Below are 26,455 nucleotides of genomic sequence, written 5' to 3' on the forward strand. Positions count from 1 at the left end.
TATTAAAATTTGTTAATAAGGTAGGTATAAAATAGTGTCTCATAATTGTTTTTTAAATCATGATTTTTTATTTCAAGTTTTTATTTAAATTTTAGTTTTATAACATATATGGTAAAATCAGTTTCAGGTGTAGGATTTAGTGATTCCTCACTTACATATTACACTCAGTGCTCATCACAAGTGCCCTCTTTAATAAACCATGACTGACTTTATTTTATTTTCTGTTTATGTCCTTTGATAATTTTGGATTTGGTCATCTTTTTATTGATTCACCATTGCTCTTTGTATATTTGTCTGTTTTGTATCTTTACAAATACTTTTCTCAGTTTATAATTTGTCTTTTAATTTCTTCTATATTCACAATTTTTTTATTTTTATTTTTTTTATTTATTTATGATAGTCACAGAGAGAGAGAGAGAGAGAGAGAGGCAGAGACACAGGCAGAGGGAGAAGCAGGCTCCATGCACCGGGAGCCTGACATGGGATTCGATCCCGGGTCTCCAGGATCACGCCCTGGGCCAAAGGCAGGCGCCAAACCGCTGCGCCACCCAGGGATCCCATATTCACAATTTTTTTAAATAATCTTTTTCTTTAAGGAAATTGGGTTTTTCTTAGAAAAGCATTCCAACTACAATATTTTTTTAAAAACTGTATTTTTCCTAGGTTTTGTTTTGTTTTTGTTTTTGTATTTAATTTTGATACGACTTTGATCTAAATGGAGTTTATTTTGGGTGTGAAATAGCACTTCAACATTTTTTCCTCCCGAATGAATTGTGTACTTTCTGGGGGCTGGTCTTAAGCTTTTAGTTTTGAACATGACCATGTAAAATCACCAAACAGAACCACATCAAGAGTGCTCACCTTGGATGGGTGTTTTCTGTTGCAGTGACCGTGAGGAGCAGTTGTGATTTCATGGGATTTCTACTTTAGGCTCGAAGAGTGTCTGATCATCAAGTAGCTGGCACTTTTGTTTTGTTCCTCTTCATTCCAAAGCAATGGCTTGTTTTCAAGAGGCTGACACAATCACCCACTCTGACAAATCCCGGAAGAGAAACCTGTCCTTCGAGTGGAAATCCCCTGCCCAGCCTGTGGGGGACATCAGATTCCTGTAAGAGTGAGGGCAGTGCTGCTTCTTGCTAATGGAGCCTTACACTCTGAAGAGAGGGAGCTTCTCCTTTCTCTTCCTTCATGCTTTGGCCCCTACCTCCAGCCACCTAATGACAAGGGCAGGATGATGAGGACTGCCTCAACTAGACAGTCCATGCAGACGGTAACTAAAAAAGAAGTTGCCCCCAGTTCCCCTCTTTGTCATTATCCACAGTCCAGGAATACATGATTTCCCCTCCTCTCTGGCCCCACAGGTGCATCTTGGCCAACCTCCCTAGGAAATCCTGACCAGAGCAAGAAGGGCCAGTGGGAGAGGAGGGAAAAGTGAGAAAGACAGAGGCTGAGACAGACAGATGAATAGACACTTTCCTGGGCACAGGGAAAGCCACTGAGGTCCCTGTGCCTTGGCTTATGGCCTATCAGATGTGTGTAATGATGACAGCACCTACCTCAGGGGCTTCTATATGGATTAAAGGGCCAGCATATGCAAAGTGGTTACAATAGTTCCTGGCAACAGGAAACCCCATATATGCATCATTACTCAAAATGGGACACTTGCTTTGCATTTCCTTTCAGATACTTGCATTTACCAAGAAAGATAATTTTTTTTTTTTTTTTTTTTTTTTACTCTTGGGAAAGGTGTATATTTCTCAGTTTCTTTTCCCCACATGCTCATATATATATGGGAGAGGCTGTGCCTGAGGGTGGAGGCATCCACATGCCATGCTGTCTTCCTCACCAGAATTTCTCTCTGCACTGGGAATAATGACAGATGAGCTGTGTTGCCCCCCACCCCACCACAGTGCACCTTTTCCATCCCTTCCTGGTGGCCTAACTCAGCAGGCAGGACAGCAGGGAAGAAAAGCCCATGCCCTAATGAGTTTGCCCATTTGGGAAGGTCAGTATCCACTTGACTATTAGTGTAAACTAGCTGCTGCCTGGGGGGCTTTGGTTCTAATCCAGGACAGGGGACGTGTGTTATCTGAAGTCCTTAAATCTGTATAGCTCCTTTTATTTCTTACAACGTCTCCATTTCTATTTCTGGGTTTGCCATCAGAGCTGCTGTGTGCTACGTAGGAAGTAGTTTAGAAATTATTGTCTCCATTTGACAGTGAAGTCACCTGACCAGAAGCCTCTTCCAAAGTTGCCCTGTGCTCACTCACCTCTCGGATCCTCACCTACAGTGACAGTGACAGACGGACATGTCTGAGGCCTGTGCCATGACTCTTATTTGCACCTAGTATTCTGGATGACCTCAGCTAAATTGATCATATCTTTATAACTGCCTTCTGAATACTTAAAGTGGGAAAAATGATCCTAGCCAATTATCCCTATGTCAGTGAAATTTTTGGAAGGGTAAATGAGATAACGTTTGTGAAAGTGATTTTTACTACAGAAAGCCATTAAGTATTCAAAATATTAGTTAGAGTACTAACAATTTATCTCTAATTTCCAATGGAATCTACAATTACAACAGAGCTCTAAGATTGTACAACAGAATTATGAAATTTTCAATTAACAGAGTAATTCAATTAACAACATACCAGTAATGGATAATAATAAAGTTGAAGACGAAACCTTTTGAGACTAAATAGTTCAAGAAGACATCTTTTAGTCAAAATGAGTTTTTTTAATGCCTGTATTTATTCAGGAGGGTAACTGATATATACATGTCCTTCCCCATTTTAATTATTTGCTGCTCTTGGGATGCCTGGGTGGCTAAGCAGTTGAGCATCTGCCTTTGGCTCAGGGAGAGATCCCAGATTTCCAGAATCGAGTCCCACGTCGGGCTCCTCGCATGGAGCCTGCTTCTCCCTCTGCCTCTGTCTCTCATGAATAAATAAATAAAATCTTAAAATAAAATAAAAAAATAATTATTTGCTGCTTCTGAGTGTTTGTTTTTAAAGAGAGCACAGTCACCTAAAGGGCAATACGATCATGTCTTCAGTTTTTCTATTCACTTAGACTTTTGTTCTTCTTCAGATATTATTTATTTTTAAAAAGTCTTTATTTATTTTTGCATGAGAGACACAGAGAGAGAGAGGCAGAGACACAGGCAGAGGGAGAAGCAGGGTCCCCGCGGGGAGCCGGATGCGGGACTCGATCCCAGGACCCCGGGGTCATGACCTGAGCCGAAGGCAGACGCTCAACCACTGAGCTACCCAGGCGCTCCCTTCTATTTAAAGGAAATTAAATCCCTGCCTCATTTTGCTCTCTTTATCCACCGTTTATCAGTTGTCCAGTCGTATTTCGTTTCCTGGGAGAGGACTGAATCACCTGGGGAGCCCGGCGGCCCCGTGGCGCGGGCCAGGCGGAGGCCACCGCGGCCCAGCCGGAGGGACCCGGAGGAAGCGGCCCGGGGGCCGCCCGGCTGGGCCATAGTTTAGAGCAGCGGTGTGCCCGGTGTGCCCGTAGGGGCCGCGGCCGAGCGGTGCTGCGGCCCGGGGCTGGAGAGGCCGACACTGCCGCAGCGCCCAAGAGCAGCACCCCTCCCCCCTCCCCCCTCCCCCTCCTCCTCCCCCCTCCCCCCTCTCCTGCACCTCCTGCACCTCCCAGTCGTCGCGCCCTCGCAGGGGGTTTCTGCAGACCCCTGGGGCCACCCGAAGAGCACGAGAAAGACATGGGTCCTTTCTTCTTTTTATATAAAAACGTGTCCAGCTTTAATCGTCACTTTCCATGGTAGGTACAGGGCTCCTGGAAGCCGGGGTTGGAGCACCGAGTCCCGTTTTGAAGGCAACAGACTTTCCCCCGGGCTCACCACATAACCCGAGACTCCTTTGGCCCATGAACTTCTGAAACAAAACAAAACGAGAGGATCCAGCTAGAGAATCCAATAGTCCCCTGAACATTCCTGGCGATGTGGAACTCATTTCCATGATTTATTTCTAGTTAAGGGCTCTGAACGATGTACTCAGAAGGGCCACCTGCACCGAAGATCCAACCTTTAATCCTTTCAATTCCACTTCCCTTTACTCGGTCCTTTGCTCTTGGCCACGTACTAACGGCTGACTTCGCTCTAGCGGACCCAGGCACGCGGCTTACTCTGGGCCACCCTCCGCACCCTGCCTTTGCCCCAGACCGTCTTCTCCCCACTGCCCCGCACCACTCCCCCAACCTTCCTGCCAAGATACTCCTAAAAGTAAAGATCTCAAGGTCTGGCTGTGGCCTGAAGAAGACCCTGCAAATCCAACGTGTGGTCCAAGTCTCATGTTTTGTTTTCTAAGTCATGCAATGGTTGCATTTTAATCCCAAGCATGTTTGTTTTAATATGAATACGAATAAAAGTGAGGTGTCGGGAAGTTGCATCATGTTGTCCCTGCAGGCTGTCTTGGGACCCCGCTGGGAACCTTGTCCCCCACGAGGTGACAGACTCCTGTCTGAGCCACTACAGGGTGAACCCCTTAGTACACTGCTGCACACATTCCTCCCTTCTTGGCCCAGACTGTTTTCCTGCCCGTTCCTCTACACAAACCCCAGCGTTTCTCAAAGGAAGAAGGAGTGTGTGCGTACATGTGCATTGTGGTGGGGGTGGGGGGATGTCATCTAGCAAAGTGGAATAGATTTCTTAACTGTAAGAAGATTGCAGTAGACAAATTATGAGTTATGAATTTTCACATTAAGAAGATAGTGTACTGAAAAAAATAGCGTATTATATTTCTCAAACTTATTTCCCAGTAGACCCTCAGGACACTTTGGGGTCTACCCAACCCATTAGGCATGATCTCTATGTTTTGCTTTCTGACATTTCCTCAAACTGGGTTGTTCCTCCCGATAATCTATTTCTCTTTCAAGGGGAGGTTCAAATAACTCTTTTGTGAAAATTTCCCCCATACTCCTTGGGAGGCAAATGTAATTGCCTTCTTAGTTTTGGTTTTAAAGGTCTCATCACACTGTATTTTATAAGGTTGAGCATCTAAGAGTCTCTCCTAGGTTTCAAGTTCAGAAACAACAGCCACCACTATGCAGCATCCCCAGCACCCACACCAATGCCCATCATACAATGTACCCATGGGAAATGTCCGAATGCATTCAGAGTTCAGGCAGGAGTTTAAAACTGTCGAGCTTTTGCCACATTCTGTGTGTCCTTTAGGTTTCTTTGTTTTTCACTTCATTCTCAATGTTTGAGTGACAAAGGCTTTGGAGAAGAGTGGCCCTAAAAGAAAAAAAAAAATGCATTCCAACCCAGTTAGAGCCCTGGCCAGAGAAACCTCTGCTAATGTGTTTTTTTTGCAAACACCATCGTCATCCTAACCGTTATCATGGTAAACCCTCATTGCAGGCTGCACCTGTGCCAGGCACTGTGCTCGATGCTTCTATATTAGTGATTTTATTTCACCTCTTCAGCAGCTCTATTCCTAGGAACCATTCTTGGTCCCATTTTGCAAAAGAAGAAACTGATGCTCCTGGTGGACTTGCCCCAAAACAGGAGTTAGCAGAGTGGAGAGCTGAACCCAGACAATAATCTGACTCCAAACTGATGCTTGTTTGCTTGCTGCACTCTTTCTAATTCTTATTCCTAAAGCTCTAGGCTGTCATGTTGGGCAGTCATGGATGGGAAATGAGAAGGTGGAGGGCAGTGGAGGGCACTGATCTTGACTCTGCCCATGGCAGAGGCTCAAGTCATTATCATCATGGGAGAGACTTTTCCTGTTGATAATATGGCAGGAAAGACCTAGGGCTTTCAAAAATCTTTGATTTGTGGGATTCTGATTTTGTTTTTTTTTTCTAGCTAGAAACAGTTTTTGGCAGAGGTATGAAAAAATATAGTGGTCACAATGGTTTCTATGCTCCCTAAGCGGTGGCTGTTAAGAATGCACAAGTACAGAGGACCAGAGACTTATTTAAAAAAAAAGATGTTAAAAATCAAGTCCTTTGCCACTTGGTCAAGAGCTTATATCACTGGGCAGATCATCCTTTTATTGATACTTTTGAGTGGCCCAACGTAATGGTTTGCCCTAAACATATCAAAGTCTCCAGTATTTACCCCATTATCATAGTTGTTTATGCCAATCAATACAAGGAAAATACTCTCACTGTCTTTTGTGGTGTCTTTGGATCTCTCTTTAGCTCCCAGTCTCCCCAGTACTCTTCCTCAGCCTGCAAACGTCTTTGCTGGTTCCCTAACTGGAGCTGCAGAGGAGAACAGCTTAGATCCTTTTCCTGCAAGTTTGTGGGTGACAGAGTTTCCTGGGGATGTAAAGACTCTTTCCAATCATCTTCACCCACAGCTACTGCAATCAGCAATGGCCAGCAACCCAGGGGGGACAGCAACCTAATCCTAGAACCATCCCTGGATATCCGTGGGCTGGAGAGACTCACTGCTCTCAGGAGACTCTTCTCAGAGGGCATTGCTTCCATCCCTAGCACCCACCTCAGGTAATGGATGAGTGGGCCATTCAGTGTTGTGGTGGGATAAGGCCAAACTTATCCCACCAAACTGGCCAAACTGGGGTGCCAACTTAGGAAACATAAACTTCTTGGCATCTGACAGGAAAATATCTCACCATATTTTTTCTTAGGTGCACAAGAAACCCTGATTGTAGGGCAGCCCCAGTGGCCTGGTGGTTTGGTGCCGCCTTCGGCCCAGGGTGTGATCCTGGAGACCAGGGATCAAGTCTTGCATCAGGCTCCCTGCATGGAGCCTGCTTCTCCCTCTCTCTCTCTGTGTCTGTCATGAATGAATAAATAAAATCTTAAAAAAAAAAAAAAGAAAGAAAGAAAAAGAAACCCTGATTGTAGAAGGGCGACTGGCCCAAAGGGCTGGGTATGAAAATCACCTGGGGAAACTGCACTTTCTTGGACAGGATGAGATCTCTGATATGCTGCTACAAATAAAATTATATATGAATATATGTTTTAGAGCAGAGATATGTAAATTTATAGTATACAAATACATATTTTATGCAAAATAAATAAAAACATTCAGTGAGTCTTTTGTTACTGTTCTCACCTGCCTCTTCCCCGCCCCTCTCCCCCTATACCCTTTAGCCCCTAACTCCAAACTCAGGAGTCTTTCTAAGGAAATCTGATTTTGTCAGTGTACACAACAATGGTGGAAATGTTGATTTTTGATCTGTCTACTTAGTCTTCTCTTAGCCCTTCTATCCTTCCCTTTAGGACTCAGAATGATCCAAGCTCTGATTTGTTGGAAACTTGCCCACCCTTAGATAGGGATGAACAGGTAACAGCCCTGGTTGTGGGTGGGTGATGAGGTTGATATTTTGATCCCAGTGTGGGAGGTTCCAGGCTAGGAAAGCAGAGCTATTAGACTAGGAACCAAAATTGAGAGGAGACAAGGGTATAATATATGCACAGCATCTTTTTACCAATCAATACCAGCCTTTCTGTTATACTCAGTGTCTCTGAAATTATCGACAATTGTAGAAATTGATAGTTTTAGTGATTTGTTTTCCCGCTTAGCCTCAGTTAATAATTCCCATCTCCCCAGCTCTCCACCACTGTTTATAACATTGGCCTCAAAACACCATGTATGGTTCTAGAGGTTAGATCAATGGGCAATATAAAATATACATGTCCACTGATTTACTATTCCTTCGAAGTCTTAAAAGGAACACAAAATAAAACATGGTATAATATTCTTACTCAAATTTATTGGAACCTCCAGCAAGATTAAATGCCCTCTTGCATGGGTCCTAGCGTAAAAAGACACTCAAAGCTTTTGGCTCTTGGAGATGATAATGGTGCCTATCGGTCTGGAAGCCTCTTAAGGACCCTAAGTTTATCCTTGTAAGTGGCCTCCATGCTCTCTTTGTGGGGTTTCCATTAGCCACCTCATCCCCGTCAATCACAAGGGCACATCACATTTTACTGTGAGCTCTTTTAGGAGCAGGCACAAGGCTGCGTTTTCAGCTGCTGCCTGGGATTCTTTCTGGAACACCGATTAACATTCAGTGGCAGCTTGGAAAAAGACCAGGTCTTTCGACTTTCTCCCCGCCCCCCACCTTTGCTTTTCTAGGACAAAATGGAGTCCTCCAGTAGGACCGTGATGAGGTCCCCCGTGTCCACCGTCCATCCTAGGGATCCGCGGCACCTCTGCTCCTCTGGAGCGCTCCCTGGGAACCAGGCTGAGGCCGCTCCACCCCCCACACCGCCCCTCCCCCCGTGCCCTCCCCACCTCTGCCGCTTCCAGGTCACCTGCCACTGGCAGCGGGTCAGAAGCATCGAGACCTTCTGCCAGCTTCTTGCCTCAGTCAAAGCCCAGGGAGCCCAGGGTGGGGAGGACCGTGGAAGGGGGAGAAGGGGGTACCCCGGGAAGACCGACCCAAGGCCTGAGGTGGGACGGGGGGGGGGGGGGGCAGTGCCCTGCAGGGGACCCAGCTCGGGACTGCCCAGCTGGCCATCCTGCTTGGCCTTCCCGCCGCCTTGGCCGCCTTCCTGGCCACTGGCCTTCGCCCGCTGCTCCGCCAGGACTGCCACCGGCAGACGGCGGTGTCCCTCGGCGGCCTGCGGGGGGCGCTGATGCCGGAGCGGCGGGGGGCAGGGCCTGGCAGGAAGGCGGGAGAGAACCGGTTTGTTCTGCCAGAAGCGGAGCACAGCCTCGGCCGCCTCTGCTGGCAGGGGGGACACAGGCCTGGGGGGAGGGGGTGCGCGGCCCGGCGGCCTGGTGGGCCCTGCCCCGCGGGGTCACAGCCAAGGGGGACACAGGCCGGGGGGGAGGGGGTGCGCGGCCCGGTGGGCCCTGCCCCGCGGGGTCACAGCCAAGGGGGACACAGGCCGGGGGGGAGGGGGTGCGCGGCCCGGTGGGCCCTGCCCCGCGGGGTCACAGCCGAGGGGGACACAGGCCTGGGGGGAGGGGGTGCGCGGCCCGGTGGGCCCTGCCCCGCGGGGTCACAGCCGAGGGGGACACAGGCCTGGGGGGAGGGGGTGCGCGGCCCGGTGGGCCCTGCCCCGCGGGGTCACAGCCGAGGGGGACACAGGCCTGGGGGGAAGGGGGTGCGCGGCCCGGTGGGCCCTGCCCCGCGGGGTCACAGCCGAGGGGGACACAGGCCTGGGGGGAGGGGGTGCGCGGCCCGGCGGCCTGGTGGGCCCTGCCCCGCGGGGTCACAGCCAAGGGGGACACAGGCCGGGGGGGAGGGGGTGCGCGGCCCGGTGGGCCCTGCCCCGCGGGGTCACAGCCGAGGGGGACACAGGCCTGGGGGGAGGGGGTGCGCGGCCCGGTGGGCCCTGCCCCGCGGGGTCACGGCCGAGGGGGACACAGGCCTGGGGGGAGGGGGTGCGCGGCCCGGTGGGCCCTGCCCCGCGGGGTCACGGCCGAGGGGGACACAGGCCTGGGGGGAGGGGGTGCGCGGCCCGGTGGGCCCTGCCCCGCGGGGTCACAGCCAAGGGGGACACAGGCCGGGGGGGAGGGGGTGCGCGGCCCGGTGGGCCCTGCCCCGCGGGGTCACAGCCGAGGGGGACACAGGCCTGGGGGGAGGGGGTGCGCGGCCCGGTGGGCCCTGCCCCGCGGGGTCACAGCCGAGGGGGACACAGGCCTGGGGGGAGGGGGTGCGCGGCCCGGTGGGCCCTGCCCCGCGGGGTCACGGCCGAGGGGGACACAGGCCTGGGGGGAAGGGGGTGCGCGGCCCGGTGGGCCCTGCCCCGCGGGGTCACAGCCGAGCGAGAACAGCGGAGGAGGACTCGGGAACAGAGGCAGCAGGGGAAGGACAGGTTGATCAGCACAGGGAGTTAGTTCTTCTCGGGCTTTGTTGTCTTAACATCTGTAATTTAGCTGCTTTTTTTCTTTTCACAATTAGACGTTCTGTTTGAAGAGTTAAACTCAACACAATGAATATTGTATAACCTGCTCATTAACTAGACTCCCTTGGCCGCGGAGCTTCCTCTGTTGCCTTAAGGAACCTGCAGAAATAGAAGCTCTGTCCCTCCTCCGTGTGTCAGGCTCATTTGCTCTAACTCTTTGAAAAAAAGTAGCACTGGGGTCGTGTCTCTCAGAAGAAGAAAGAACTGCAGCCCCCACTTGCACTCCCCAAACCTCCTCAGAAGTTTCGTTTTCAAAACTAGCCTCCCAGCTGGCTCTGCTTCAGATGACAAGGCGAGCGCTGGGGTATTCAGTCGTCTTGGAAACTCAAAAGCCAGGCAGATCCGCCTTGGAGACTGATGTGAAGCAAGGCGAGTCTGAGGGAACTCCATCCAACACATCTGTGGAGAGACGTGTATGCACCGCATGAACACGAGAGCGGGGTAAGCAAGCCTCTTCTTGAGGTGCAGATGGATCTGAGACCTCCCATCCCTTCACACCTGATGGGCGGCTTATGTACCCCAACAGCCAGCAGACATACTGCTTCTTGCCAAAGGTCAGGCTGCAAAAAATGCTGATGCCACACAGTTGGAAGAAGAACCTCAACTCGTCTTTTCAAGGACAAAAAGGAAGACAACGTCGTGGACCAAGACCATCTTCCTGTTCTTGTGATGTATGAAGATCCCTTTGACTTAGCCAAGTGTCCCAGAGGTACTATGTGGGGTCAAGACGACAGACTGGAGTATAACTTTTGAATATGCTCAGCTAATTGGACACCCAGAAATTAGCTGCGTTTTCAGAGGTAAACCTGTTACAGAGTCATAAAACATTTTAATGTGGAAACAAAAAACCACTATAAATTTGGAAAGGGTGTTTATTGAGCACCTGAATCACACAGGTACTGTGCAAAGAACTCAGCATACATTTTCACCTTTAACTCTCACAATAACTTAAGAATAAGTTCAGTAACTTGACTAAGAGAGGGGCATTCATGACACTTCAATTCAAGAAAAAGAATGTTTAAAAAATGGAGTGTATGGAAAAAAAAAAACGGAGTGTATGGGAAAGAAACAGATCCTGCTGTTTTTCCAGCTTCTTTTAGATCATAGGGCACTAAACTCAAGATTGTCTCCTCCTGGATTCTGGGCTATGCAGAGCTGTCTCCTGGCTTCAGGCAAAGCCTCATTAGGAACATGGAGACCTGGGTAATTGTGTGCTCACAAATGAGAGTGTTCTAGGAATTCTGGGGGAAGAAATGAATGTACTATACTCCAGTGGTGGCCAGAGACACCCCTTCTACATATCCCACCCTCCTCAATGGTATCTTCCCCGAGATGCAGACCAGGAATCCCACCAGTGGAGAGCTCGCCTCAGGCCATCATCCTCTGGCCAACAGTAAGAAATTCTTTCACAGTTGTTTGTGAAATAAACTACTCAACTAGTGGTTTAAAACAGCCACTACCACCACCTTGATCATCTTTCCCAGTTCTGGGGTTGCCCGGGCTCGGCGGAGCAGTTCTTCTGCTCCATGTGTTGTTGAATGGGCTGGAACGTTCAAGGTGACTTGCTCACCTGGGCTGGTGGTGGGTGCTGGCTGCGGGCTGGGCCTCGGCTGTTGATGTGTGTAGGCAGCAATTTGTCCCTTCTCTTCACGGCTCCTTCTAGCACGGCGGCTGGGTTCCCAGGGGGGTGTTCCAAGCAGACAAAACCAGAATTTGGGTGGCTCTTAAGGCCTAGCTTTGGAAGTCACATGGTTTCGCTGCTGCCACTTTCCAGTGGTTACGGGAAGTCATGGGCCAGCCCACCTTCTTCGAAGGGCAGGTGAAAGGTTTTGATTTTTTATGGGAGAAGTGGCAAAGGATTTGAAGCTGTCTTTAATTCGCCTCCTCTCAGGTTAGCCTGCCGGCCTGCCACGCAGCTTCTGTGAGTAGAAGGAGGGGGTGTTCATCCCCAGGAGGAGCAGCGAAGGGGGTGAGGGAAATCTCCGGGGTGGCCTTTTCCTCTTCTCTGGCTCCACGGGCAAAATAATGAAGCGGTGCAGAAGTCAGACCTCTGAGTCTCCGCTCCCTCATCAGAGTTTGAAAACCGAATTCTTTACCTCTTCCAGTTGCTGTGACCAGCAAATGCATGTTCAACCTGTAGCCACCAGGACTGACTACTTAACGTCACCTTGCAGCTGCAAATGTTTTTTTTAAAGATTTTATTTATTCATTCATGAGAGACAGAAAGAGAGGCAGAGACACAGGCAGAGGGAGAAACAGGTTCCATGCAGGGAGCCCCACGTGGGACTCGATCCCGGGACTCCAGGATCACGCCCTGAGCCAAAGGCAGACGCTCAACTGCTGAGCCACCCAGGCATCCCTGCAGCTGCAATTCTAAATCTAGTCCATTTAAAGACGCCTGGGGGCTCAGCGATTGAGCGCCTGCCTTCCACTCAGGGCGTGATCCTGGGGCCCTGGGATCAAGTCCCATGTCGGGCTCCCCGCAGGAAGCCTGCTTCTCCCTCTGCCTGTGTCTCTGCCTCTCTTTCTCTCTGTCTGTTAGGAATAAAAAATAAAATAAAATCTAAAACAAAACAAACCTAGTCCATTTAGAGAAACTCCATGATCACCAAAAATGTTATTCCCTTTCCATGACAGCTTCTCCCCTGTGAGCCCCCCTTCCTCCACCCAGCCAACAGAGGTGGTCACCGCACTAAGTTGTCACCATAGCCACTGGCTACAATTCCTGCTGGGGGTCAGACGTATTTGCTGAGACATTGCAAGTAAACTCTTTTTTGGCAGGGGCGGTAGAGTCCATAGACCTGTAGTCAGGAGACATAAAACCCCTCTGTTACTGTGAACTTGAAGGTCCACTAAGCCTGGCTTCAGAGACACCCCAGAGGGGAGCCAGTAGGAAGTGTTAACCTGAAGGCATTTACTAAAGCACAAAGCCATTAAAAGCTTTAAAAAAAAAAAAAAAAAAAAAAAAAAAAGCAAAGGACTCATGCAACATCTTAACATAGCTTTTTTTGTTTTGTAGAAACAGGTACAGAACTGTTTGGCCAGCACTGCTTTGAAAAGGGGGTTTGGGCTAAATACATATTTAAGGCAAGATAACAGAAAAACAATTGCTGAAAACTCTATATTTCCAAAACTCTTTAGATTTCAAACAGATCTATTGTGTTAATGATGGCAGATTGATCTAGTGTAGGGGTGAGCCTCAACCTTTTTACACTGAGAGGCTATTTCTGATTTTTCCAATTGATGTCTCCCCTCAGATACAATACTGTTGCTAAATCGCAACTTAATGCTTGACTACAGCCTGGCTGAGCTATCCCATGTTGAGGCTGTCTGGATTTTAATTTGCTGTGACAATGTTTCCTTTTAAAAAAATTCTAATTAACAACAATGGCAAAAAAAAATGGGTCAACAAACCAGTAAATATTTAATCAAGTGTCACATTTTATTTGAAAAGTTGTCTGGAGATGGCTGGCAATTTATGAATAAATTACACATATACCCTCTCCCATTCCTGGACTTCAGGTATTTGTCAGTGATCCCAGCTTTTCTGGAATACAGGCTCTCTGATTTGATTTCATTCCACCCCAATCCCCTTCTTCTAAAAGTGGTGTGTGGCAAGGCATTTCTTTCATTCAAGTGAAATGAATCTGCCTTACTTATTTTATTAAACTTGAGAGCATCTTCAGAAGAACTTTGCTCCATCTGCATGTAGAGCCTTAGGGTGTTGCAAAACCAGGCACAGTCACCTCCGCTTTAGAATATCAGGAGGGCCTTTATGGTAAAAGGAAGTCTGCTGTTAAGTTCGTTATTCTGTTCTTTGAATGCGAAAAGAATATGTGAACACTTTGAGACTCCACTCCATTGACAATGGGGTGCAGCTGCCAGGACCGCTGAGGCCTGTCAAATGTTTTCTTGGTGCCTTTTTGCTTTTAAAAACGTAAAACAGTTTATGCCACACTGTTTCTGAGTTGTCTAGTGACTTTCCATCGCTCTCAGAATAATGTATGAACATCTGATTGCACTGACCGGGGCCTGGGAGACCTGCCAGGCCTGCCACCACTGCCCCTCCTTTCTTCCTGGCACCCCACGTTCACTACTGTCAAGAGAGCTCCTTGAACACTATATGGCCCCATTCAGCCCCCTTGCCCTGGCTGTTCTTGTCCAGAACCCCATCCCCTCAGACATCCACAAGCCTTCCGAGCTTTGCTCTAGTGTTATCACAGGGGCTCCCCAGGCCCCTGCAATCTCTTCTCACTCTCTCTGCCCCTCCCTGCTTCCTAATATTTATAGTACTTACTACCGCCTGGGTCTCATGTATTTATTTGTATGTTTTATTTTCTGCCTCTACCTGACTAGGATGCTTTGTAAAGGCAGAGACTTTGTTTTACTTGTTGTGATTCCCCCAGCACCTAGAGTTGTTCTTCATACATAGTAAGTAATCAATAAATATTTGCTGAATGAGTGAGTGAAAAGTTCAAGATTTAAGATTTGTGTTACTATCCCCAGTCCTTGGTCTGGATTGAAGTTGAGTATGCAGCACCTCAGGCAGTTCTAGGGAGCATGGGCATCAGGAGATGCAGGTGGCTGTCTAGAGGCCAGCTAGAGCTCTGTGGGCCACTGTCTCCAGGGCAGGGGATGTTCTGAGTCTCAGATCCAAGGCTCAGGGAAGTTCTTGGCAGGGAGAAGCGGAGCCGTTAATTTAACTTCCCAATCTGAGCCGGGCAGAAGGAAAGATGAATGGGGCCTTTCCAAGTCAGAGGCTTGCCTATGGGCACACTTTCTTCAGTTTAGATGGTCTGGTAGATGGTTTTCCAACCTCCATATGCTCAACATTTTGGACTAGATAATCCTTTGTTGTGGGGGTTGCCCTGTGCATGGTTAGGATGGTTGGCAGCATCCCTGATCTCTAGCCACTAGATGACAGTAGCTCCCTCCTCTGTAGTCCGGACAACCAGAAGTGTCTCCAGGCATTGTCCAATGTCCCCTGGAGGCCCAAGCCGCCCCCACTTGGGAACTGCTGGTCTCTAATAAGAGCTGCAATTACATGCCCCAGGAAGAAGCAGCCTTTCTTTCTTTCTTTCTTTCTTTCTTTCTTTCTTTCTTTCTTTCTTTCTTTCTTTCTTTCTTTCTTTCTTTCTTCTTTCTTTCTTTCTTTTTTCTTTCTTTCTTTCTTTCTTTCTTTCTTTCTTTCTTTCTTTCTTTCTCTTTCTTTTCTTTCTTTCTTTCTTTTCTTCTTTCTTTTTCTTCTTTTTTTGAAGCAGCCTTTCCTCAATCATTTCCACATTCAGCAATTGGGTGGGCAGTACTGAGATAGTGAAACATAGTGTTCAAAAATTAGAAATGGTTGACACAGTGAGATACCACCTCACACCAGTGAGAATGTCCAAAATTAATAAGACAAGAAACAACAAATGGTGATGATGTGGAGAAACGCTTTTGCACTGTTGGTGGGAATGCAAACTGGTGCAGCCACTCTGGAAAACAGTGTGGAGATTCCTCAAGAAGTTAAAAATAGAGTTACTCTATGACCCAACAATTGCACTGCTGGGAATTTACCCCAAAGATACAGATGCAGTGAAACGCCGGGACACCTGCACCCCGATGTTCATAGCAGCAATGTCCACAATAGCCAAACTGTGGAAGGAGCCTCGGTGTCCATGGAAAGATGAATGGATAAAGAAGCTGTGGTCTATGTATACAATGGAATATTCCTCAGCCATTAGAAATGACGAATACCCACCATTTGCTTCGACATGGATGGACCTGGAGGGTATTATGCTGAGTGAAGTAAGTCAATCGGAGAAAGACAATCATCATATGGTTTCACTCATACGGGGAATATAAGAAATAGTGGAAGAGGTTATAAGGGAAAGGAGGGAAACTGAGTGGGGAAAAATTAGAGAGGGAGACAAACCATGAGAGACTCCTAACTCTGGGAAACAAAGGGTAGTGGAAGGGGAGGTGGGTGGGGGGATAGGGCAACTGGGTGACAGGCACTGAGGGGGGTACTTGATGGGATGAGCACTGGGTGTTATACTATATGCCGGCAAGTTGAATTTAAACAAAACATTTAGGAATGGCTATAAAGGTCATTGGACTCAGTGGTTTTTTGGTTTTTGAACTTTTAATTTTGTTTAATTAGAATAATAAAAGCTGGATACTCTCTTTGAAGTTTGAGGTTAAAGTATCTTTTCTTCTTCCTTCCTCCTTTTTTTTTTTTTTAAGATTTTATTTATTTATTCATGAGAGACACAGAGAGAGAGAGGGAGGCAGAGGCACAGGCAGAGGGAGAAGCAGGCTCCATGCAGGGAGCCTGACGTGGGACTCGACCCCAGGTCTCCAGGATCAAGCCCTGAGCTGAAGGCGGTGCTAAACCGCTGAGCCACCCGGGCTGCCCTATTTCCTTCCTCCTGATTCCTTTTCCTCTCACCTTGAGGAACTGCCCCAGAAATTTAACCAACAAGTATGGTTAAAAATCAGCAAAAACACCTCCTTTTCAGAGGTGAGGAGAAGAACAATGCCACTGAGAGCTCACAGTGAAACAGCATTTGAGTCTAAGACTGTCCTCTTACTCCTTCCTTCCATCCTGACTTCCAGCCTTCTCTTTTCTCCAATAGACTTGGCAAATTATCTGTTTTCTTAGAGCATGTAGGTGCTGTAAATATGTCAATGGATCCAGAGAGAGCCTGGAATCAAGCAGAAAAATGCTGAAATGATTAATCTGCATCTGCCATTGAATCCAGGAGGATGATGGGACGTGGGGACTGGCCACTCATGGTGGGCTAGGCCAAGGCCTGACCTCCTGGGCTGTGACAAGGCCCCAGCAGTAGGCTAGGGGGAGAAGACAGACACAGAGGGAAAAGGAACTAATGGGCCCCCATGGCTCTCATCATCCCATTACCAAACCAAGAGCCACCACTGTAAGATGTTTCCCTGGTTTGCAGCCAACATCTTGAACCTACTGCCTCCCTTCCCCCTGCTTTCTTTTTCTTCAATGGCACCTCGGGAGGATCTTCATCCATCAGCTGATGATGGACAGTTTCTGCAAAGTGTTTTGTTTCTTTACGGAGGAAAGAGGTTGCCTAGAAGTGCATTCCATTGGTTATTAAAGAATGTATTTTCCTGATTTATAGCCAGGCTAGGCAGGGTTGTCTGAGAGGCAAGGAACCAATGGGAATATCCATTTTGACTAATGATTAATTATTATATCTAAAGTGATGTTTTCCTATCAACTGATAGGCTGGAAAATAGACTACAGCTTGCTAGGTTAGCACCATGGGTCACAGATGTTGCCTCTGCATTTTCAGATTATATTATCCATTACAGGCAGTACCTTCTCATTTAGAAACATAATTTGTTGTTTTCTCAGGCAAAAAAAAAAAAAAAAAAGGAAAGAAAAGAAAAAAAAAAAAAAGGCTGACATTTCACATGCAAGCCAAAGATTAGAATCACTGCAGAGGACCGCATATGGAAGTACATTAGGATGTGGTGTCCCTGAATCAAGGACACGAGGGGGCCGGTGCTGAGAGAGATGTAGTAGGCAGTGACTTCTGATCTTTATTATGCAAATGTGCAGCCCTGAGAGCCAGGCTGTTTAACCTCATCAGGGGAAATGTCACTGATCATTTCAAACTCCAAATGTAGCACAAGCATTAGTACTATTATGTTATTATTATTATTATTTGCAGGGCATTATGTAAGCCTGAGCCCTCTGATTAAGCTGAGCCCCTACTTGGCCAGACCCTCTGGGGTTGCATATCAACTCCTCCGGGTATTAAAAAACAAGCAGACAAGCAAGCTTGTTTTGCTCTCACTCTTTAATATTTGTGGATGGGGTGCTTTCCAGACCCCATGACCAACGGGCATGGGTGGAGATGGGGGAGGGTCACAACGTCCAATTTCCGGTCCCATATGCTTGGTGACAGGCCGCCGCCTCTGTACTGGCGGTCCGGGCGCCCCTGTGGCAGAGGCAAGGAGGTGGAAATTTAAAGCACGGAAGCCTGGCACTGGGGTGGGAGAAGGGATGGATGGGGGGGGAGTGGTGAGGAGGGCTGGGGAGAGAGAGACCCTGTGTGAGATTAGAGGAGGGACGAGGGGGAGAGGCTCTTGCCTCCAGCTCCGGCATCGCTGCCACCTTCCAGAGCCACAAAGAACACTGAAGGCACCAGGCTCCAAGAGGTGGAGAGAAAAAGAAGTCAAGGAAAGAGGAAAAACCAGACGCAGCGATTAATGACGCAGGGTGACAGAAGGCAGAGGGGAAGGCCACACCTCTCCAACATCCAGGTTTCAGGAGCTGCCCTGGCCCAGGCACCGCTTCCAGAAGAAAAGACTCCTGAGGCAGGAAGCTAAGAGACACACAGCCCTAGGGAAATTCTGGAGGAAACAAAGAGCAAGTTGTGTGTGTGTCTCCTTTTCCTCCCACAGCCTGGGGCGAGGGGAAAGGTTCAACTTGAATAAGGAAATATTAATAAGTAACTTTAATAAGTAATAAGGAGGGAGATTGGCTCATTGCATAATTGGAAAGACTAGAAGCTTCTCCGCGGACCTTTAGCGTTCCTCTCAGCTAGCCCCAGATCCTTTGGATATGAACACGGATATCAGGATCCCAAGCTAATTAAATCAGACGTCTTGGGAGTGGGGCCCATGTCCAGAGTTATCAACCCTTTCCAGGTGATTTGAACCTGCTGCCATGGCCGAGAGCGGCTGCTGTGGGTTCTGCTGCGTATGAACTCCGTAAGGGCAGGGATTCTTGCGGGGTCGTTTTGTGCTATATCCCCCAGCATCTAGCCCGCTGCCTGGCACACGGCAGAACTTGAACACAGAGTCACTGCACTGCATAGACAGGTTATGGGTGAAACACACATTTCTGCAATAGAAACAAATCTGTATATAATTCGGCCACTCAACAGAGCTGCGGAAGGAGCTACCACCCAGGCCCCCAAGGACCACACTCCCAGGCTCATGTCTGGCCTCATTGTTCCAACGTGAGTAGACACGCAGCACGCTCCCAGTTCCTTCCAAGCGTATAGCAGGAGTCGTACCTATGCGACCAGCAACTGTTTTTGTAGAATAGACCCGGGGAGGCAGCACGGATCTCCTTGCAGGGGTAGTGCTTGCTGAAGGCGTCCCCTGTATCCCAGAGGAAAGCCTTGTGTCTTATCGCCAGCCCTCTCTGGGGATGGTCAGTGCTGACTTGGAAGATGAGAGGTTGGATATTGTGGAGTAAAACGGGACGGCTCCTAAGCTAGAGACTTAACTGAAGCCCGAATTAATTCAGATGAATTAATTCAGATCACTTAGGTAAACACTGATGGAGCACCCGCCCCGTGGCGGACTCTATTAATGCCGGAGGATAGAAAGGGAAGTGAGGCGTGGTCCCTGCCTCTAGGGAGTGGCCGACGGCAGGGTGGCTGCATCATCTGATTTCCAGGCTGGGTCCTAGACCCAACACAAGCCAACGGTTATTACACCAGCCCCTGACCCCAATCCTCTTCTTTCCTCTCTTCCAACCATCAGAATTGCTTTTTCAAAAGAATCTGCTCTTAATGGAAGCCCAATATGCAGAGCGGATCAAAGCACAGCTACTCGGGGTGAGAGAAGTCCAGCTCTATCATCTCTCCTTCGCTTGTCCCTCTGTCCTTCCTCCTCAAAATACTTCCCATAAGTCCTTGGGGCTGAGAAAGGCTGAATGCAACTGCTCTAGGAAACCTGTTTCTCTAGACGGAGCAAGAGTCCTTCAGTCAGAGGCTGGGAGGCAGGGGCGAGGGGGCAGTGTCCTCTTAATCCACGTGGGACAGTGCAGCATGTGCACATGAAACCTTCGAGCTGAGGGAGACGTCGGCATCTCACGGTTCATCCCCATTCCTACCAAGCAACATGCTGTACGAAAGACAAAAAAATGGGAGGTAAGAAAAGCCTTAATCCAAACTTGACAGCGTGACTGATGAGCTCTACTTTGGACGTCCTTCCACGTCTCATAGCTCAGTTTCCACATCTAAAAGCTGGGGGGACGCCTGGGTGGTTCGGTGGTTGAGCCTCTGCCTTCGGCCCAGGGTGTGATCCTGGAGTCCCAGGATCCAGTCCCACATGCGGCTCCCCACAGGGAGCTGCTTCTCCCTCTGCCTGTGTCTCTGCCTCTCTTTGTGTCTCTCATGAATAAATAAACTCTTAAAAAAAGAAAAATAAAAAATGGGGACAGCATGTGTTACTTGGCACATTTATCGTGAGCAATTGACCTTAGGGCTATTTTGAAACCCTGCTGTTTGAATCCTGAGATTATCATTTCATCACGGGGCTCTGAACTTTTTGAAGGTACAGGAAGCATTTTCTCTCTGTATCCTCCATCTCTGACCCCGTGAACAGCTGGCACGCAAGAGAAGCTTAAATGTGGCCTCAGAGAGGTCTGCCCCCCCCCACCTCATCTCAGTTGGCTCTCCCCTTACTAGCCATCACATTCAAAGCATCAGCACCCCGCCGTCCGCATTATCACCCTTCCCGCTGGCCGCTGAGGAGTCCTCGGGGTCACTTCTGGTGGCCTTTCCTTCCCTCCTGTCCCTGCTCGAGGTCTGGTCAGGGCCGCGCTTTGCATCGGTGCAGGGGGATCTTGTCTCGGCGTCAGGAGACCTGCAGGAGGAGGGGTGCTGCGGGAAGGGAGGCCGGGGAGGAGGCCTGGGGTGGCCTGCGCCTGAGCTGGGCTGGCGAGGGCGGCCCGGCCCCTCGCTGCTCCCCCCCCAGGGCCCCAACACACCGTCCTCTGTGGCGTCCGCCTCCACCTGGCCTGCTCCCGGGGTCAGGGCCTGTCTGCCGCGGTGGTCGGGAGTCCAGACCGCTCCTGGTACCGAGGAAGAGCTCACAGTCGTTCGTTGAAGGGGAAATCAGAGGCTGGCGGCTACTCACTACTACTACTGGCAGTAGCCGCGGTTTTGAGATGAATTGGAATCCGCCCAAGCAGATAACACCGGATCCTCTTTGGGACGCGCACCGGGCGGGGGGAGAGTGGTCAGAAGCAGTCGGGGTCGCCTTGGCTCACAGCCTGGATTTGGGCGAGGGTTTCCCGCCGCCTCCTGCCCGAGGCCCTTCGTGCCAGGCCGCTGCGACCCGCGGGGCTGCCCGGGCGCCCGGGCTGGGGGGGCAGCGCGCTGGGGGCGCCCGCAGAGCCCCGCACCCTCGCAGGCTGCAGACGGCTGGGCCCCGCGCCAAGCTGCGCGCCTCCAGGGGGAAAGCTGCCCTTGGCCGGGAAGAACCGGGAAGAGGCACAAATGACTCACTGTCCCACATCCTCCAAGGTAAAAGCCCAGCAGTGTGGGTGGCCTTCGGGGCTGGCCGGGACCGCCGCCCTGGCTGCCCCCACGGCCCAGATCCAGGGCTCAGCCTGCAGCCGGCCCGGTGCACGCGCTTCCTCCGCGCTCGGGGTGTCGGATACTGTGCCCCCCCCCCCCCCCCCGCCTTCCACTTCCCAAAGTAGAGCACGACCTCGTTTTAGACCTAAGGCAGCCTTCATCCCCCATCGAGGCCCTGTGACACTTCCCGGCCCCGTGGGAGAAACGTGATGTGTTTTCGGATCACGTGTGGAGGCGGTCTCGCTCGGACGTGCTTTATTTTTATTCAGGAGTTTGGGATCCGCGTCGCCTCTTGCTAAGATGTGCTCCTGCCTCTAGATTTCCACTAGAGGGCACTCTTGGAAAATATTTATCAATATCTATTTTATTGCTCTGTCTAGGAAATGCAAATAAAAAAAACAAAAAACAAAAAACAAACAAAAAAAACAGTCTGTCTAAATTTCAGACCCAGCCCTTTGCCTACACTTGGCTCTATTCCTAATTTTCCCAGAAGCGCCGCCAGAGGGGGACGCTGGGGAGCATGTGGGCAGCCGCTTCCCCCTCGTCCCGTCCCCGTCCTTTTGTCCACGTGGGCTGCAGCTGCGGGGCCGCGGGGCGCCCACCGGCCAGGCCCAGGGCCCGGCGGCTCCTGCTCGGTGGGGGACCAGCCCCCGCGGACCCGAGCACCTTGCGGAGGGGCTGTGCCTGCCAGGATGGGGGTGGGGGGCTCGGGGCAGAGCTCCCCTCCCAGGAGCCTGTCTGCTGCTCCTCCCCGTCAGCCAGCAGGGGCCGGAAATCCTCCCCGGAGGGCCAGGAGGGGTCAGGGGGCAGCTGGGCCGCCAACAATTAAAAATAGGGCTTCGGGCAGGCAGCCGTGGAGATCTCGCTCCATATGTAAATAAGTGTAAAGAAGACCCAGTCCTGGTGCTGGCAGGACACTGTGCACGTTTTCTGTAGCCAGGGCTCTCCAGGGAGCCCACGTTAGAAACGTAAATGTTTTTTCCACCCAAAAAGAAATAGCGCCATTGAGTTCCATGGGTGGGAGTGGGGGTGGGAAGAGATCATTCTTATAATTTTCTTACTCAACGAATAGAAGAACGTCAAGGGGTACATTAGAACAGCTTTTAGACACTAAAACCTCAATTCTGGGGCACATCTGATACATGGGACTCTGCTCTCCCCCCCGACACCTGTGTCACCCTTTCGAATTAACATCATTCATTTAGACGAGTGACCTCATTTCGTCCTGGGGACAGGTCCTGAGGTGGGCGGTACCATCGTCATCCTGCAGAGATGGAGCCTGACGGGGAGGATCGCGTGGGGTAACTGGTTCACGGCCTCGGGCACAGGCCCCGAGCGTCGCCGGGCCCGGCTGTGACCAGGTGCTGCCTGCTGCCCTTCGCGGAGGCAGGCTGCCTGCACGTCAAGGGAAGCCCCTGGCCTTCACCTGGAGCTTGCCGAGGCACAGCCAGAGGACGCAGCCTGCCAGGCCGGGGTCCGTCCGGCTCCTCGCGGGCCGCTCCCGGTGCTGGCCTTGACCCCTCTGCGCCCCCGCGTGTGGGCAGACGGGCAAGCCCGGGGGCTCCTGCCGCAGGCTCCTGTTCCGTCCTCTTGGTGCCGCGGGAGCCGGGAAAGGCTGCATCCGAAAGTAGCCGTGGGCTCTGGGGACAGGCCGGGCGGCCGCAAGGGACCCCAAGGGCGGCGGCGGCCAAGGGCAGAGGGACGCGGCGCGCGGTCTTCCCGGCCGCCCTGCACACCGAGCTCTCGCTCCACTCCATCCCGATTTTTTTCCCCATGAGCCTATATGGCTTCATAACTAGAGCCACGGGTGCGCACACGCACACGCACACACGCACGGAGAAACCCCAGTTTCTGTCCGGTTTGTGAAGGAAAGTCGCACCATATGCCGTCGCGGCGACTGCGCAAACGGCGGAGCCCTGGAAATTGAGGTGCAGCTGGGAGTCTATGTGCCGGCGGCGGCGGGAAGGGCAGCAGGTGGACGGGGGCGGCGGGAAGGGCAGCAGGTGGACACGGGCGGCGGCGGGAAGGGCAGCAGGTGGACACGGGCGGCGGCGGCGGCGGGAAGGGCAGCAGGTGGACGGGGGCGGCGGCGGGAAGGGCAGCAGGTGGACACGGGGGCGGCGGGAAGGGCAGCAGGTGGACAGGGGCGGCTCCGATGGACAATGCCGGCGTGTCCCGCAGAGGCGGGAACCAGAGCAACAGAGCAAACCGGGCATCTGGGGGCTCCTTCCTGCTTCAGACATCTCTGAGGGGACGCAAAGACGGAGTGAGGTGCCACCATGGCCCTAAGCTCCGTGCTCCCCTCTGTGCTCCTGTCCCTTCTCCCCCGATGCGACCAGACAAGAGGGGGGGTGAGATCAAGCTCAAGTGTGGGGCCGCCTCTGGGAGGCAGGGAAGTGGGTTTCCCAGGGACAGAAGCTGCCTACGGGCTCCGCGGTGGCTCCGAGGGTCCCTCCGCACACCTTGGCCTGGTTGCCACGAGCCAGGTGAACCCGAGAGTCGTGGGACCCATTGCTCACACTCCGGAGGGGCAAGTGCCACCGGCCCACTGCGGTCAACAGAGGGGACCACGCGGTGTGCCCCGTGCTGGCCGGGGGAATCCGGGGGGCACATCGCTGGGGGCCCCCAACAGCCCAGTGGGCTCGTTCTGTTTAGAGCCAGAGACTCCGGGAGGACTGGGGGCTTCTCGGGGGCCCAGGATGGGCGCGACTCGGCGGCGCTGCCAGAAACAGTGAGAAAGAAGACGGCGTGTGCCGGGCCCCTCGGCCCTGGGGCGGCACGGCCTGGCCCAGTCAGGCGGCGTCTTGCCTTCTCAGCACCTCCCCGGGCGGCCTGTGGATGCCTCCCACGGGGCTGTGCCGAGGAAGCCCAGCCGTGGGGCTCCTGGACCCCTTCCCAAGGTTGGGCAGGGCCTGTCCACGCACAGGGAGGGAAGAGGCATTTTCTAAGCTTGGGACGCCTTTAGACCAGTGGCTTTGGTACATTCGAGAGGGAACAAGAGAGGAAAACCAAGTGCCCGGGAGGGAACCGGCTCCGCCGCCCCCACTCTGGGGAGCTCCCGGGTGCAGCGGGGTGCCAGCCGCCCCTGCCCAGCAGCCGCACCCCAGCCGCATGGACTCAGCGGCCCAGGGCCCGGCCCGGCCAAGGGGAAAGCTGTCCTTTCAGATACTGTCCTGTTGTGATTTGGCTGCTCATCTTTCGATGCCGCAGAATCAGATTTTCTCAGCTGTTCCATTACTTCAAATGACTTGTTAAACAGTGTCTTCAGACAAAAAAACCTGCAAGCAGATTAATAAAGCGCCCCTGAAACGGCTGAGACGAGGAAGCTGTCAGATGGGCACACAGAGAAGGTTGAAATGCAGGCTCGCCTGACCTCAGGGACCTGCCTGACACCAGGGTGACCGTCGCCTGACTTCTCCTCTGTCTCCACAGAGTCAAGAGCTGCTTAGTGCCAAGTGTGATGTGGACACTTGCCTGCTGGATGGAGACAGAAACTCATTTTCCATCTGTCAAGCAACCCGACACAGAGCCGGTAATGATTTTCTGTCAGCTGAGGCCTGCCTGGATTTGAACCAGTGACCCAGAGGTAAAAGGCCCTGATGTAGGGCTCCCTTTACAATAACTGGCCTGCCTGGCCTTGTTACGCCTGGCCCAGTGCTCCCTCTTGCACCTGCCCACGCATTCTCCTCGGCTAGTTGAGTTTCGGCCGGATCCTCACTTAGCATTGGGGGCTGAATTGTTACTGTCCCTGGAGGGCCAGCATATGTCCCCTGTGTGTCCTGGGGCAGTGAGATGTGGAAGGCAGATGAAATGCAGAGAGCCAGAGTCTGCTTGATGAGCCTCCAGTTTCTAATCTGTAAAATGGGAGTAATTACACCAAAATCAAAATTATCACAAGGATTAAAGTCTTAATTATCACAAGGATCATGTAAAGCATTTAGCAAAGCACTCAGCACGTGGTAGGTGATTGATAAATGTGTCCTAGATTGGAGAAAGGTATTACTGGAGGACAAAAAATAACATTTAAAAAGGTATTTTAGGGGATCACTGGATGGCTCAGCGATTTGGTGCCTGCCTTCGGCCCAGGGCGTGGCCCTGGAGTCTCGGGATCGAGTCCCATGTCGGGCTCCCTCTGCCTGTGTCTCTGCCTCTCCTCTCTCTCTCTCTCTCAATGAATAAATAAAATCTTTTAAAAAAAACAAATAAAAAAGTATTTTAAGCCAGTGGCAGTGGGATGAAGAAGGTGGAGATTAAGAAGAGGATTTATAGTAGGATCAAGAGAATTTGGTGATTACTAAATATGAGAAGTGGGAAGTGAAGGTCTGAGGGGGGTCACCAAGCCTGGCTGCTGTGCCAACACAAGAGGCGGGCTTGGGGAGGACTGAGGGTAGGGAAAGAAGAGGTGGCTGGCTCTCCCTTCAGGGAGTGTGGGGTTTGAGGTGCCTTGAGGGTACCCACATGGGAATGTCCAGATGCAGTCAGACGTGCACTCCGGGCTACCCATCCAGGAGCTCTCGGTGGTTTACACAAGGTGGCTGAAGCTGTGACAGTGGGACAGGCACTGGGAAAGGCAGAGGGTGGGAGGCTGGGGAGAAAAGTTGGAGACTGGAATTCCTGAAAATGTTCACCTTAAAGGAGTGAGTGGGAATCGGGCCTGGGGGATGGCCAGCCAGCCATCCCAGGGTCGTGGCGGCACTCCACCCAGTGGAAAGGGAACATTTACCTGGATGCAGTGAGCTCAAGGAGCGTCCCCTTGAGAGGCTGTGACCACAGTGCCTGCTCTGGGAGCAGCCCCTGAACCGGAACTCATCCCAGGCAGGCATGGGTCCATCGGAAACTATGTGGGCAGCTCTGTCAACTGCTTTATCTGATGGTTCTAGCCAGACTCAGGGCTTTTGAGGAAATTGGGCAAAACGTCTGCTTGGAGTTCTTTGGAGTAGGCAGACAAAGGCAAGGCCCGTGTGGCAACGGGGGCTGGGAGGCCTTCCTACGCCTGCTGGAAGACAGGGATTGCTGCAACCATCCTGAACTTCAGGTTGAAGAATCTGGTATCTTCATTAACTGAGGAAGTACGACTCATGCCCTGGTCACTTCCTGACTTGATTAGTGACATTTAATGGACTTTGTAATTGGCTTTTACATAATTAGAAGTCATGCAGGACCGAGCCTGACGCTACATGTGCAGCGTAGTTTACCCAGGTCCCATGGTGGTTGGGCGATGATAGTGGCTGCCACTTGTTGAGTTCCTGCCA

General features: G+C 51.3%; 1 protein-coding gene and 2 long non-coding RNA genes across 7 annotated transcripts in view; 2 read left to right on the forward strand and 1 right to left on the reverse strand.

The window, feature by feature from the left end:
- The window catches only part of REELD1 (reeler domain containing 1), a 21,886-nt gene extending 13,299 nt beyond the window's left edge, over nucleotides 1–8,587 (forward strand). Inside the window, 7 exon segments of the mRNA XM_072771594.1 lie at nucleotides 887–973; nucleotides 976–1,108; nucleotides 4,430–4,499; nucleotides 6,105–6,312; nucleotides 6,315–6,483; nucleotides 8,258–8,401; nucleotides 8,536–8,587. Of these exon segments, the coding sequence (XP_072627695.1) occupies nucleotides 887–973; nucleotides 976–1,108; nucleotides 4,430–4,499; nucleotides 6,105–6,312; nucleotides 6,315–6,483; nucleotides 8,258–8,401; nucleotides 8,536–8,587 (863 nt within the window).
- Nucleotides 8,588–9,683: 1,096 nt separating this feature from the next.
- The window catches only part of LOC140603042 (uncharacterized), a 78,235-nt gene continuing 61,463 nt past the window's right edge, over nucleotides 9,684–26,455 (forward strand). For 3 of the 5 annotated variants that reach the window (XR_012006089.1, XR_012006087.1, XR_012006085.1), the window contains exon 1: nucleotides 9,684–11,257. This is a non-coding gene — a long non-coding RNA (uncharacterized lncRNA). Of the gene's footprint in view, nucleotides 11,258–24,635; nucleotides 24,790–26,455 lie in introns of all 5 variants that reach the window. The other 2 variants (XR_012006086.1, XR_012006088.1) reach the window with 1 other exon arrangement.
- Nucleotides 18,327–21,277, reverse strand: LOC140603043 (uncharacterized). Its single transcript, XR_012006090.1, has 2 exons — nucleotides 20,354–21,277; nucleotides 18,327–19,743 (listed from the first exon to the last, which is right to left on the reverse strand). It is a non-coding gene; the product is annotated as an uncharacterized lncRNA (long non-coding RNA).

This window comes from Canis lupus, chromosome 13 (genome assembly GCF_048164855.1).
Source record: "Canis lupus baileyi chromosome 13, mCanLup2.hap1, whole genome shotgun sequence".
NCBI lineage: Eukaryota > Metazoa > Chordata > Mammalia > Carnivora > Canidae > Canis > Canis lupus.